Consider the following 12106-nt stretch of genomic DNA (forward strand, 5'->3'; position numbering starts at 1 on the left):
CAAAAATACGTTAACGTGGTTCTATGAAAAATTAATAAATAAATATAATAATAATAATAATAATAATAATAATAATAATAAACGGAAGAAGTTATAAAGTTTAAGTTAAGTTTAAGCTATAATAATAATAGATATAGATATCTTCTTTTAAAACAGGAGAGTAAAGTATTTTTTGCGTAAAGAACACACGCTACAAACAAATAAGTGTAATTTTAGTAAAATTTTTAAATTATGCAAGTATTATAAGATAAATAAGAAAGTTAATTAATTAATTAATCATTATAAAATAAAATTTTTAAAAAAGTATTATAAAATATTTGCTTTAAAATTATTATAGTATTTCTTGATGGAACATTTTAGACTTTGTCGCTCTCCTCCACATAATCGTAACTCTCGAAATGCATCCTGTCGAATTGGAGATAGATTGTCGTTAAAATATTTAACACTGACCTGTGTACAATAAACGTGTCGAAGGAGTAGAGGTGGCATTTCTTATTGGCCGCTTTAAAATTCGGCACGCGTTTGTTGCGAGATAAAACTTTCACAGTTAGAGGCAAAAGAGGATTCCAAGAATGACACGTCGCGACGTCCTATCCGCGTTTTTGCTACGTCCTTCCGCAGGGTTCTCCACGTCGACTTTGTCAGTCCGTAATACTGTAACTTATTGTTAGACGGGTTTCTTGTTGTTCGAGAGCTGCAGAATCATAGTCTCAGCTGTTTCGAATATTAAAGTGAAGTATTTACGTTGAGGGGTAGACGTATACGCTACCAGAGAAACTCCAACAAAACACAAGTCGCAACCAGGTTGGTTAAACAATAAAAAGGGGAATCCCCCCCTTTTTTTTTTCCTTGGGAAAATGAAATCCTCTTTATTCGGCCCGAAATGAAACTTTTATCTCACTCGTGCAAATTTTGCACTTGTACTATTGTTTTAATTAATAGAACAATCGTAAAGAAGCGGAACGAGTGGCCGGCTGACCCGATGTCACAAATTGCGACACTTCGGGGAAAACTTCGGGGGGTTGAACTTTCGAAAGTTTCGGAAAGCTGGCCGTTAAATCCTCGTTATCGTTAAAATTAATCCGCCCTTACGGCGTCGCAACTTCTTAGCGTATATAACACAGCTCGCGCGATATGAGCCATTCGTCCAAAAAAAACCGGTTATTGTTACGGTAATTTAATCGTAACGCGGCCCGGATTAAGTCAAACAATTAACTCTGAAGCACGTCGATATATATATATATATATACAGATATGATGTAGTCTTTTTATGAAAGAGAATATTTTAAAATTTTAGGACTTTTTTGTTTCATTTAAATAATATGAGGTATAAAGTGAACATTATCGAAGAGTGTCTTTTTTAAGGATTAAACGTATATGTCTTCTTTTTTTTTTTTTTTTAAGGAATGAAATTGGAAATTATGAAAAGTAATGATCGGTGTGTTTAATGAGAGATTAGTACTCGAGCTAAACTTAACGAGTAAAATTAATTATATGAAAAGTCTTAAGCACATAGGTGTATTAAACAATGTTACGTATCAATTTTAAAGGAAGCGGTGGATTCGATGGCAAATTATAATCTTGGCACATAGGCACAGGAATTTTGCAGTGCTGACTTGTTTCGTCTATCTCTACGCGCGTGTGTGTGTGTGTGTGTGTGTGTGTGTGGTGTGGTGGTGGTGTGTGTGCGTGCGTGCGTGCGTGCGTGCGTGTGTGTGTGTGTGTGTGTGTGTGTGTGTGTGTGTGTGTGTGTGTGTGTGTGTGTGTGGTGTGTGTGCGAGTCGATATGATCAGCCGATCTAGAGGAGAATTTGATCCGCAGTTGATCAAAGGCGATGCATTCGGGACTGTGGGACAGGGCGAAAGCGCATTCAAACTCGCAGCACGTATTCAATTTTTCTCTCGGAAATATCGGTGACACGACGGCAGTATCGTGACGGGATATTGTCTCTCGAGTTAAATGCCGCCTCTCGTCGAAACTCTTGTGCAAACTCACATTCGGCGAATTTCTCACACGACAATCGCGACGCTCAAGTTACGCGTGTCATCTGGATTTACGACGCTTTGCTGAAAGCTTTGGCAGAGGGATAGGAGTGAACAATTGAAATGTTCTTTCGCCAAATCGCATTGTAAAATGATGTAGATCTTAATTACATCTGTATCTTAAATAAAAACATAAGGTTTAAGGGTGGAAAATAGGGTTGAACATTTATTTTAATTCACGGCGTCTATCCCTTTCTTTGTCAATCGAGTAATATAAATTTCAATCAAATTTCTCTGCTATTATACATCTTTAAATTTTTATTCCATTATATATTATGTATTATATATTATATATTAATATATAACGGCAACAAGTTGTTTTCTTAATTGAGAAAAGAATATTGTTAATAACCTCGTTATAAAAAAATTATTACTTTTAACATTATTATTTTTACCATTATATTACTCTTTTATGTTATATACATATGTCAGCGCGAGAAAAATTATTTTTGCGTATTAAACACTTCAAAAGGGGTCATATCATTGCCATATCATTGATATTCCTAAGGAATATTGAAAAAAAACAATTTTTAAAATTAAGAATAAATTGTAATTTTTTTCTTATTTTGCATCTAAATGTTTCGAAGTATATATTTATTTTAAATTTTCAATTAGAAAAAAGATATCTAAAGGGAGATATCTAAAAATGTTGTTTTGACTCGGAAAAATTAAAAATTTAATAATTCATTCGTGTTTGAATAAATCAAAATATATCTCTGTGTTGATTATATCTCAGAAATTATAATTAAAATTTAATCGATGTTACCATCTCGCGTGTTCCTCCTGGCATCAAATCCATTGGAATTTGCATTTCTTGGAAATGTGTGTGTGTGTGTGTGTGTGTGTGTGTGTGTGTGTGTGTGTGTGTGTGTGTGTGTGTGTGTGTGTGTGGTGATGTGGTGTGTGTGTTTTTTAATAGGATATCACAAAATTATAAGAAACATAATTATGGAGTAAAACGTTCCATCTTGTATATATATATATATTTTAACGATCATATTTATATTTATTAACAAAATATTCTTGTCTCAATGAGCAGAATTTGCACTGGGCATCGTGTGTCAGGTCGCCACCACAAACGGCAGCTTGTTTGTCTTGTGTTCTACGTGCAGTCTAATTATATAGGTACATGTTGACCGTCGATTTCCCGGAGCAGAGCAAATCGATCGCGTGTCATCTGTCTACTGGCATTGAACTATTTCCTTTTCTTCGGCTGAGTGTCGTTTTGCTTGTTCCCGGAGTCAGACCGTCTTGTGATTCCGTTCACGAAATTACATTACTGTGTTCCTTTCCGATACCAGCCCGACCTCCGAAATTTCCGTCCGATACTCGTGTGATGCAAAGGGGATTTTGTGTCTGAAGAGAGATAGATTTTTCATGCGAGGGCAATCTGTGAAACGTAAAGAAAATTTTTTCTGCAACATCCTCATCGTTCCCTTCTCGCAGTTGGAAGCAGTTGCAACAAAATAAAAGTAAGCGAAAAGTTATATAGCCTAAGAACGAAATAGTTTAAGAATCCATTATAAATATCGATATTATTTTAAGAGTAAGATATATAAATGTATATAAAGAATGAATGCAATTTCTCTGTGTAATTTTAATTTTTATTAATAATTCTTGGATTCTACTTTCCAAAATTTATCGTTTAAAAAACGTACGTACACACATATAAATATGTGTATATACATAAATTTGTGTCACAATAATAACTTATTTTTCTCTTACTGCACTACTCATTTGCCAAGAGGACGCATACAATTTTAACCACTTTTGAGTGATTGTGTAAGCAATTTGTTATCAGAGATCGTCTCGCATTCTTATTCTTGCATGCGACATATAGTCGACGTATAGGATGTCATCCATTAATAGATAATATGTTTGTAACGTTCAGTTTTGCTACTGAAAAACAATTCCATTAATCTATTGCATACTTGTTATAATCACAATTTAAGGAATAATTTTGTAATAATTCTGGCGATTATATCATATCTGTATTCTCAATTATTCAAATTAATTCAGGAGAAAGCAGAATAATCATAATTATTAATATATTGGAATTGATCAACTAAGATCAATTCCTTTACTACTGTTAAATTGTAATCGCATTAAGTAATACACAAGTTATATATTAATAACAAATTTTCTTATAATATTTTTCATTTATTTTATATAATATTTATTATAATATACAAAAAAAGATAGTATATATTTACACGGGATGAGACACGGGGTAAAGAAGCTGGTGTTTTGAAACTACTATTATAAAATATAAAAATTTAATTGCAATCAACTGATTGGGATTTTAAGTTTTCCTTTCTTAAATAATGGATCGCTACAAATGCCAATTTTTTTTTTTTTAATTCCATGCTCTGACTTCGAGATTCTGAGTACGTAGATCAAAGCGCAAATCCTCCTATTTCTGGAAACTGTGGTTATCTCTCTGTGGTGAGATGACAAGGACGCACGAAATTAAGTAAAGACGACAATTGTTGCTAATTCCCTGCGGCTTGGGGTTCATATAAACAGGCGTGATGATCTCGAAGCGACCCTCAGTGTGGGTATTTAAACGAGGCTTAAACGAGGCAGAAACGATTTGCGACAGCGTGCAGCGAGCGACGTTTCCCACGTCGACAAAGGAGGATTCGCTAGGAGTAAAAACGAGATCCCTGAAACTGGGTAATAAACGTTACGATTATCACTACTACGTAACGCTCTATTAATGGATCCGTTCTCTGTCAAAAGCACCCAGTGAATTCCACGAAAACTAGAAAGAGTGATTACTTCCTTGACCGAAATCCAAAAGTGTATAATAAGCAAATATAACGTGTGTGATCCGTGGGGTGATTTAAAGACTGGTCGAGGTCGGTGAGAAATCGAATTTGATATACAGTGTTATTATTGAATCGTGTTCATCATAAAGGATAAGCATATTTTACATCCAGTTGAGCTAATATTCAATTATTCAATAAAACTATTTTCACCGTTCAGCTTTTGTCTCTTATCAGACTACTATCTGAATTTAACTTTAATTTTTACGAAATGTTATACATTTTGTATTCACTGTAATTTATAAAACAAATTTATCCAATTTATAAAAAAAAGTAATATATGAGATTTTAAATAAATGGCTTTATTAATTAATCACATCTTAGTTTTGAAAAAAAAAAAAAAAAAAAAAAATTTGATTAAATTATTTTTGAAAAACTTTGTTAAATACATAGAAGATAATATATAAATAGAAATAAATTAAGATTTATATCATTTTCCGCGTTTTCTTAAATAAAATTCGACGAGCACGTAAATCAGTCTGCAAAAATAAGCAATAAAATATATTCTTTCAGAATGAATGTGTGAGGCAGTGAAAATTGTCAGTGTGACAGACGTCTGGCAGTTTGATTAAACTGAATTATCGATTTACAATGGGAAAGGTATTGTATTGATAGATATGCAAGTTACTGTTTATAAGTGTTTATTCGTTCATAGACCTTAAGAATTACAACTTTACATATTTATATGCGTATGTGTTTTAAACAAATACTTATTTTAGGCTTATTTAAGATTAATTCTTAATTACATTTATGTAACGGTATATTTAAGTTTGTTGTAATCCTTGCTTCTTTAAAGAAGTGCGGTGGTAGGTAAATATTTACAATTATAAAATATTAAACTTCTCAAAAGTGTATTGTTTATTTGTTTAAATAAAAATTTAAAAGGAAATTTATTAAAGTAATTATCATTTGGTATTACATACTCCTCGTCTGAAAAATTTATCATCCCAAAATAAAATACAACAGAAGGAATTGATGACAAATTAATAATTTAATCGCGGAAAAAATGTAATTGTTTTCACGAAACAACCAAGTAAATCTTTTCTTTTTTGCAGATAATGTTTTCTTCGGTCACCGAGAAGCAACAAGTGTTGATGCTGTTTCTCCTCGAGATCATCCTAATCGCGATAATAGGAGCATTGATGACGTACGGTCCAGAAGCAAATGCCAGTTTGCTAAAAAATCATACCGGTCAGTATATGATATATAATATGTGTACACACATACATATGTACACTTTATGTAATAGTTATGTAATAATATCTACATAAGGATATTAAAATTTTTAGAAACATTACAATATTAATAAAAAAAAAAAAACCTTCAAAATTGTAAAATTTTAAAAACTTTATCAATTCCAAGCGGTTTAAACATTTTTAAGATTTCTAAAAGTTAAAGAAAATAATTATAAAAATTTGAGAATTTTAATTTTGCTCTCAACAATCAACTTTTTTAAAAATTTGTATGTGTGTGTTGTGTGTGTGTGTGTGTGTGTGTGTGTGTGTGTGTGTGTGTGTGTGTGTGTGTGTAATACAATTTCTATTATTGTGTTTTAAATATGAATATTTTAATTTAATTTTTAATTAATTTATTTTAATTTGTTACGTTCGTAGGCACTGCTGACAAATCCGAAGTCCAAATCAAAAAACCAGAAGATGATCCATTACGAATTTATCCAAGTAAGTAAATCAAAAGTTATTACCCATATTTATTTTTCATAAAAAAGAGAAAAAATAAAAAAAGAACAGGAAATAGAAGAGAATCTGGGAAAAGATTGCAAAATATATTTAATATTTATTCAATGAAAGAAATCTATGAAAAGAATAATATTTTTTTGACTTTTTTAAACATATGATAGCGGATCAGACAATCTGTTCAAAATACAAGAAAGATCAAGACAAACTTATAACTCCGTTATTCATATGCTAATATATATATATATTCTTGCTTTTGTGCGATGCACGTGAAAAAAAAAAAAACACGTATACATAAATACATAAAAGTTTCACTCGTGTTTTCAATCATCGCAAGCAGTTCATCTTTGACATTTGTCGACGAATGGTTCTTTTGATTCTTTTGACGGACTCCTCGAAAATCTCGAATCGCTGAATTTATCAATTAGTTTAGTGCATTACACAATCTCTTTCAATTAATACATTAATAGAATCGAAAATTAATCTTGAATAAATATTCTGTGAGAAGTTTTCTTTTAAATAAAATCGAAAGGAACTAAAGTATATTTTTAGAAAGTAATGAAAAACTTCTTCTTAAAGGAAGGATTTAAACATATTGGAAAGATTATTTTAGAATTGAATTAAGTATGTTCTTCCGTATCCTTTTAGAAATAATCGCATAGCAATTATATAATTAATACACAGAAATTAATATCCCAACAAAGGCTTTGCACAAAGAACCTTGGATCCTTTAAAATGCGTGGTCTTTTCATCTCTCGCCGGATTAAAACGATGTATTAATCGTTAGTACTTACTTCACAAGATCAATGTCACGTTTGAAGCTTAAACAAAGTTAAGTTCAAGCTGCATACGAGAGGCGAAAGTAAATTACGGTTAAATTATTATGGGGTGCGAAAACGCCAATAATCTCGAGGGAGACACGACGATCGAGCACAATCGCTGCATGGCGCACCGTACAATGCGATGGCTTCATCGGCGTATAGTCGATCCCTACACAATACTGGTACGAATGAGGATGTGCCACGGTCCAGAACACGCTATCATGCTTCTCCTTATCGAGAGCATTCTGTTGTGTTTTTTTTTCGCGATATATGATTACGCCCCGGAGGTGAACGCCGGTATACGACAGAATAACGTCGCGCCTCATTTGAATGGAGAATCGAACCCTCTATCGGTCACGTATACACGTAAGTTCTATATTGGTGCCGCCATTTCCTGCCGTTTCCCCCCCCCCCCCCTCTTCTTCCTTTTACTCCCATTTCTTTTTTTTTTTTTTTTTTTCGCCCCCTCGTTGATGAAAAGGGGCAAATGAAGAAAAGAGCAAGGGAGGAAACGAAGAAGGCGTCTCGCCCCCTCGCTCGTCTCTGCACGCGATTTTTTTTTTTATATATCGTTTTTACGGAATGTTTGCTCTTCTTTTTTCCTTTTTTTTTGATGTTTCCTATATCTGGCTAAATTGATGCAGTGTACCAAGACGTCCACGTGATGATCTGGATTGGCTTTGGTTTTCTGATGACCTTCCTCAAGAAGTACAGCCAGAGCGCTGTTGGCCTGACCTTCCTCGTAGGAGCGATTCTCGTTCAGGTGGCTTTAATCTGCGAGGGCTTAATGAACGTGAAATTAGGCAAGAGAGCTTATATCTCATTAGGAAGGTCAGTGTCTACTTTGGTTTATATTAAGAACTTGGGGAGTGGAGATGAAGTAGATTAGTAGTAAAGTCGAGGCAAAGTGAATAGATAATATTTTAGATTAATCTTATTTTGCGAAGGCAAGGAAAGAGGTGAAGTGTTTTAATTAAGATAAAAAAAAAATGAAAAAAATCTTTAATGAAAGTAATTTTAATCAAAACATTTCTTCGTCATATACCATTGCGGGGGACTTTTTCAGCCTTCTTAGTGCCGATGTCGCTGTCGCTACGCCGCTTATCTCTATGGGGGCAGTCCTAGGTAAAGTTACCTACATGCAGCTGATATTCATGGGGATAGTGGAGCTGATCATGTTCACTATTAATAAGTATGTAGGCGAAACTATGTTCATGGTGAGTACCATTCCTGATTTCGCAAAATCGCAGTCAGAGAAGCTCGATCGCAAGTTCCCGCAATAAGCGGGAAAGCAAAATTTATTAATTATTAATTAGACATAGGAAAGAGAGGAAAAAAAAAGAGATTAATTCATTTTAAACATTGAAAGTAAAAATCCTATATTCAGAGTATATATTTCTTTTCATTTCATTCACAATTATTGTACATTACGATGTACAATTAAAATTAAGATAGAACATTTCAAAATTTTTATACACATATACAATTGTTTTAATTAATGTATTAATTTTCTATTTTCCAAAGATTCCAATAATTATTCCTTATTTTTTTCCATCGTCGATGTGACTCGTCGAAAAACTTCAAAACAGCAACAACGCTATAATCATTTGACAGAATATCGATCATAACTAACTTCTAAGTAAACTTCTAAGTAAAGTAACTCCTTCCCTAAAGGCGGAAAAGTGAAAATTTTTTTTCCATTCTTTTTTTCAATAATAAACATTTTCACTTTTCCGCTCACTAGGGGAAAAGTTACGTGATCGGCCTGGCCTCGACCTGGACAGACATTTCTGTGAAGATAAATTGTAAATAAACTTTCGTTCACCCTTCACCTAGGCCGTTGATGCTGGTGACAGTATGTTTGTTCATGTATTTGGCGCATACTTCGGATTGGCGATTAGCTTTGTATTCGGAACGAAGGAGAAGCCGAAGGAGCACGCTCTCGAAATGTCGTCCTATCAGTCAGACGTTTTCGCCATGATCGGTATGCATACCGATAATTATATTTACCTGATTATTATATCGTTCAATCCTGTACCTCAACTTCCTTCCTTCGTTTTACCTCGTCGGATTTTCTAAAGTGTTAAACCACAACAACGCTAAAATAGTGGGGGACAGCGAGATGAATTGATTGATCGCCACCTTCAGGTACAGTGTTCTTGTGGCTATTCTGGCCATCATTTAACAGCGCTGGGTTGACGGGGGATGATCAACAGCGAGCCATAATCAACACCCTGTTATCAATATCCGCGAGTTGCGTGATCACGTTCGCCGTATCCGCACTGGTCTCGGAAGACAACAAATTCAACATGGTACACGTGCAAAACTCAACTCTGGCTGGAGGTGTAGCCATTGGCACAGCTGCAGGTATGCCGGTCGATTATTGACTTGATACATGATGCGGATTCTAGATTTGTAAATATTAATGCAAACGTACGCATGCGTAGAGTTTTCATACAGCGTAAAAAAAAAAAAATAGTGTGTAACATTACGATCATTTTTCGCAGTGATGTGTCGCGTCATTATAAATATATTGCGTCACGCAACGAAATAAAATCGATCGCTATAAAATACTTCGGTTCGAGAAATATGTGATATTTTATTAGCATATTATTTTATTGAAGATTAAGATCTTTTACTAATTCGGATACTTTTTTCTATAGGTATGATGTGCCAACCAGTGGGTGCTCTGATCGTCGGTGCTATATCTGGGATAATTAGTGTGCTGGGATATAAGTATCTCACGGTAATAATGAAGATTATTGTGCAATTATGATAATTATTATTATTATTGAATATTGTTCTTGAGCTGTTTGTTTTTTTCAGAAATATATATATATATATATATATATATATATATATATTTATATATATATATTTTTTATATTTATTTTTCCTATTTATTTATTTATATATATATATATATATATATATATATATATAAATAAATTTTAAATTGTATATAATATAATAATATAATATATAATTAAAAATATTTATTTTATACATATATATATATATATATATATATATATATATATATATAATTATATATTATATTACATATAATTTTATAATTTTATTTATTATCATATTTATTTATTATTTATAATTTATTATATATATTTATATAATTTATGAGAATTTATTTTTATACTAAACCATATGTGTATTTTATATTAAGATAAAATATAAAACCTATAAAATATATTCACTATTCGATAATCATACCTTAATACTTTCATTTACAAAATAATGAAGTCAACTTTTTTTTATAGCCATTTATACAAAAACGTCTTAATATCCATGACACTTGCGGGGTGCATAATTTACATGGGATGCCAGGTGTGCTGGCTGGATTTTTTGGCGCACTTATGGCAAGTTTGGCCACAGAATCCTCTTATGATTATTCTCTGTATGAGGTACCTAATTCCGTCACCTTGAATTACTCATTTCATCGTTTTCGCGTAATTAACTCTCATTTACATCGCTGTAGTAAACGGCAATTTAAAATAATTTTTACGATAATTACTGTGCAAAATTTACTAATTATGTATGATGACAAGATGATAGTTATTCAACACAGAATGAAAGCATTATTTTTTTTTTGTATATAAAGAAATATTTTTCTTTTAATTTCAAATTAATAAAAATTTATAATAATTATTTTTATAATTATTTTGCCAATAGATCTTCCCTGCACGAGCGCCAAAGAGAAATGAGATGAAACTTGCCGAAATACACGATAATTATCATGAAATATCAGCAGGATTTAATAGAACGGCGTATCAGCAAGCGGGGTATCAATTATTAGCTTTAGTGGTTACCCTTGGGATCTCCATCGTCTCTGGATTAATAACAGGTACTTTAATTAATCTCTCCATGTCGCATATCGTGTAACATGAACTAGAGATATAAAATAATTTTTATTTTGTTAAATGAAGTTTTTAATATGATTTCTTATTCCGATATATATATATATATATATAGAGGTCTTAATCTTAAACAAAATATGCCAATAAAATGTCATATTTGTATTCCTCGGACAGAAGTATTTTGTAGTAATTAATTTTATTTTGTTGCGATGCAATATATTTATAGTGACGCGATATCGCCTCGAAGAAAAAAAAAATAATGTTATACATTATTTTTACGCTATAGTAAAATCACAGAGCAGTACACGCAGCATGTACATTATGTAATATTTACAAATCTCTAGAATCACATATCAAATCAGCAATCGGCTGTGTCTAACTCTAACTCTAATTTATGTAGCAGATGAGTTAATGAGTTAATTATTAGATGAGTTAATTATTCTCTCTTTTATTGATTTCATCCATTCATTATGCCCAAGCTTGGCCACGAAAGCCTCTTACGATTATTCTCTGTATGCTCGCCCGATTATGTAACTCAATTTATAGGTTTAGCTTTACGTACGAAGATGTGCGGTTGGGTCACCGAGCAGCAGAAATTCGATGACGCCTTTGTCTGGGAATTGGAGGACGAGCCCCAGTTCGAGCTCGGAAAAAATCGAACTGATAACAGTCACACTAACGAACATATGGTCATGGGTAATATTTAATTACACGAGTATGGAAAGGGGGCGTCGTCTTAGGGGCGAAGTCTTATTTAAGCTTGCATGTAAATATCAGTTATCAGATGGAACGAATTTGGACGGGAATAAATTATTGAGGAAAAAAAAAAAAAAAGAATGAGCCTC

The 12106-nt window shown here is 32.6% G+C and overlaps 1 protein-coding gene across 9 annotated transcripts; it reads left to right on the forward strand.

The window, feature by feature from the left end:
- The first annotated feature begins 3302 nt into the window (after positions 1-3302).
- Positions 3303-12098, forward strand: Rh50 (Rhesus blood group-associated glycoprotein Rh50). Of its 9 annotated transcripts, XM_089075544.1 has the most exons (13): positions 4586-4984; positions 5385-5471; positions 5927-6062; positions 6485-6550; positions 7483-7752; positions 8031-8217; positions 8453-8603; positions 9223-9370; positions 9535-9753; positions 10050-10132; positions 10665-10808; positions 11077-11248; positions 11808-12098. In XM_089075544.1, the coding sequence occupies exons 2-13, from the start codon at positions 5463-5465 to the stop codon at positions 11966-11968; spliced, it is 1746 nt and encodes a 581-aa protein (XP_088931670.1). In that variant the 5' UTR covers positions 4586-4984; positions 5385-5462; the 3' UTR covers positions 11969-12098. The 9 variants fall into 9 exon arrangements, with proteins under 9 accessions (XP_088931668.1, XP_088931667.1, XP_088931670.1 ...); XM_089075541.1 differs by lacking the exon at positions 7483-7752 and having other exon boundaries at positions 4585-4719; XM_089075537.1 differs by lacking the exon at positions 7483-7752 and having other exon boundaries at positions 4594-4984.
- Positions 12099-12106: the final 8 nt, after the last annotated feature.

The sequence above is a fragment of the Pogonomyrmex barbatus genome, unplaced genomic scaffold (genome assembly GCF_055798465.1).
Source record: "Pogonomyrmex barbatus isolate J1 unplaced genomic scaffold, ASM5579846v1 scaffold19, whole genome shotgun sequence".
NCBI classification, from domain to species: domain Eukaryota; kingdom Metazoa; phylum Arthropoda; class Insecta; order Hymenoptera; family Formicidae; genus Pogonomyrmex; species Pogonomyrmex barbatus.

Excerpts from the sequence above, each read along its gene's own strand:
- Rh50 (XM_089075544.1), top strand. Across the intron at positions 6,551-7,482 it reads TCCATTACGAATTTATCCAA|ACACGACGATCGAGCACAAT; the intron begins GTAAGTAAATCA and ends ATCTCGAGGGAG. Across the intron at positions 10,809-11,076 it reads ATGATTATTCTCTGTATGAG|ATCTTCCCTGCACGAGCGCC; the intron begins GTACCTAATTCC and ends TTTTGCCAATAG.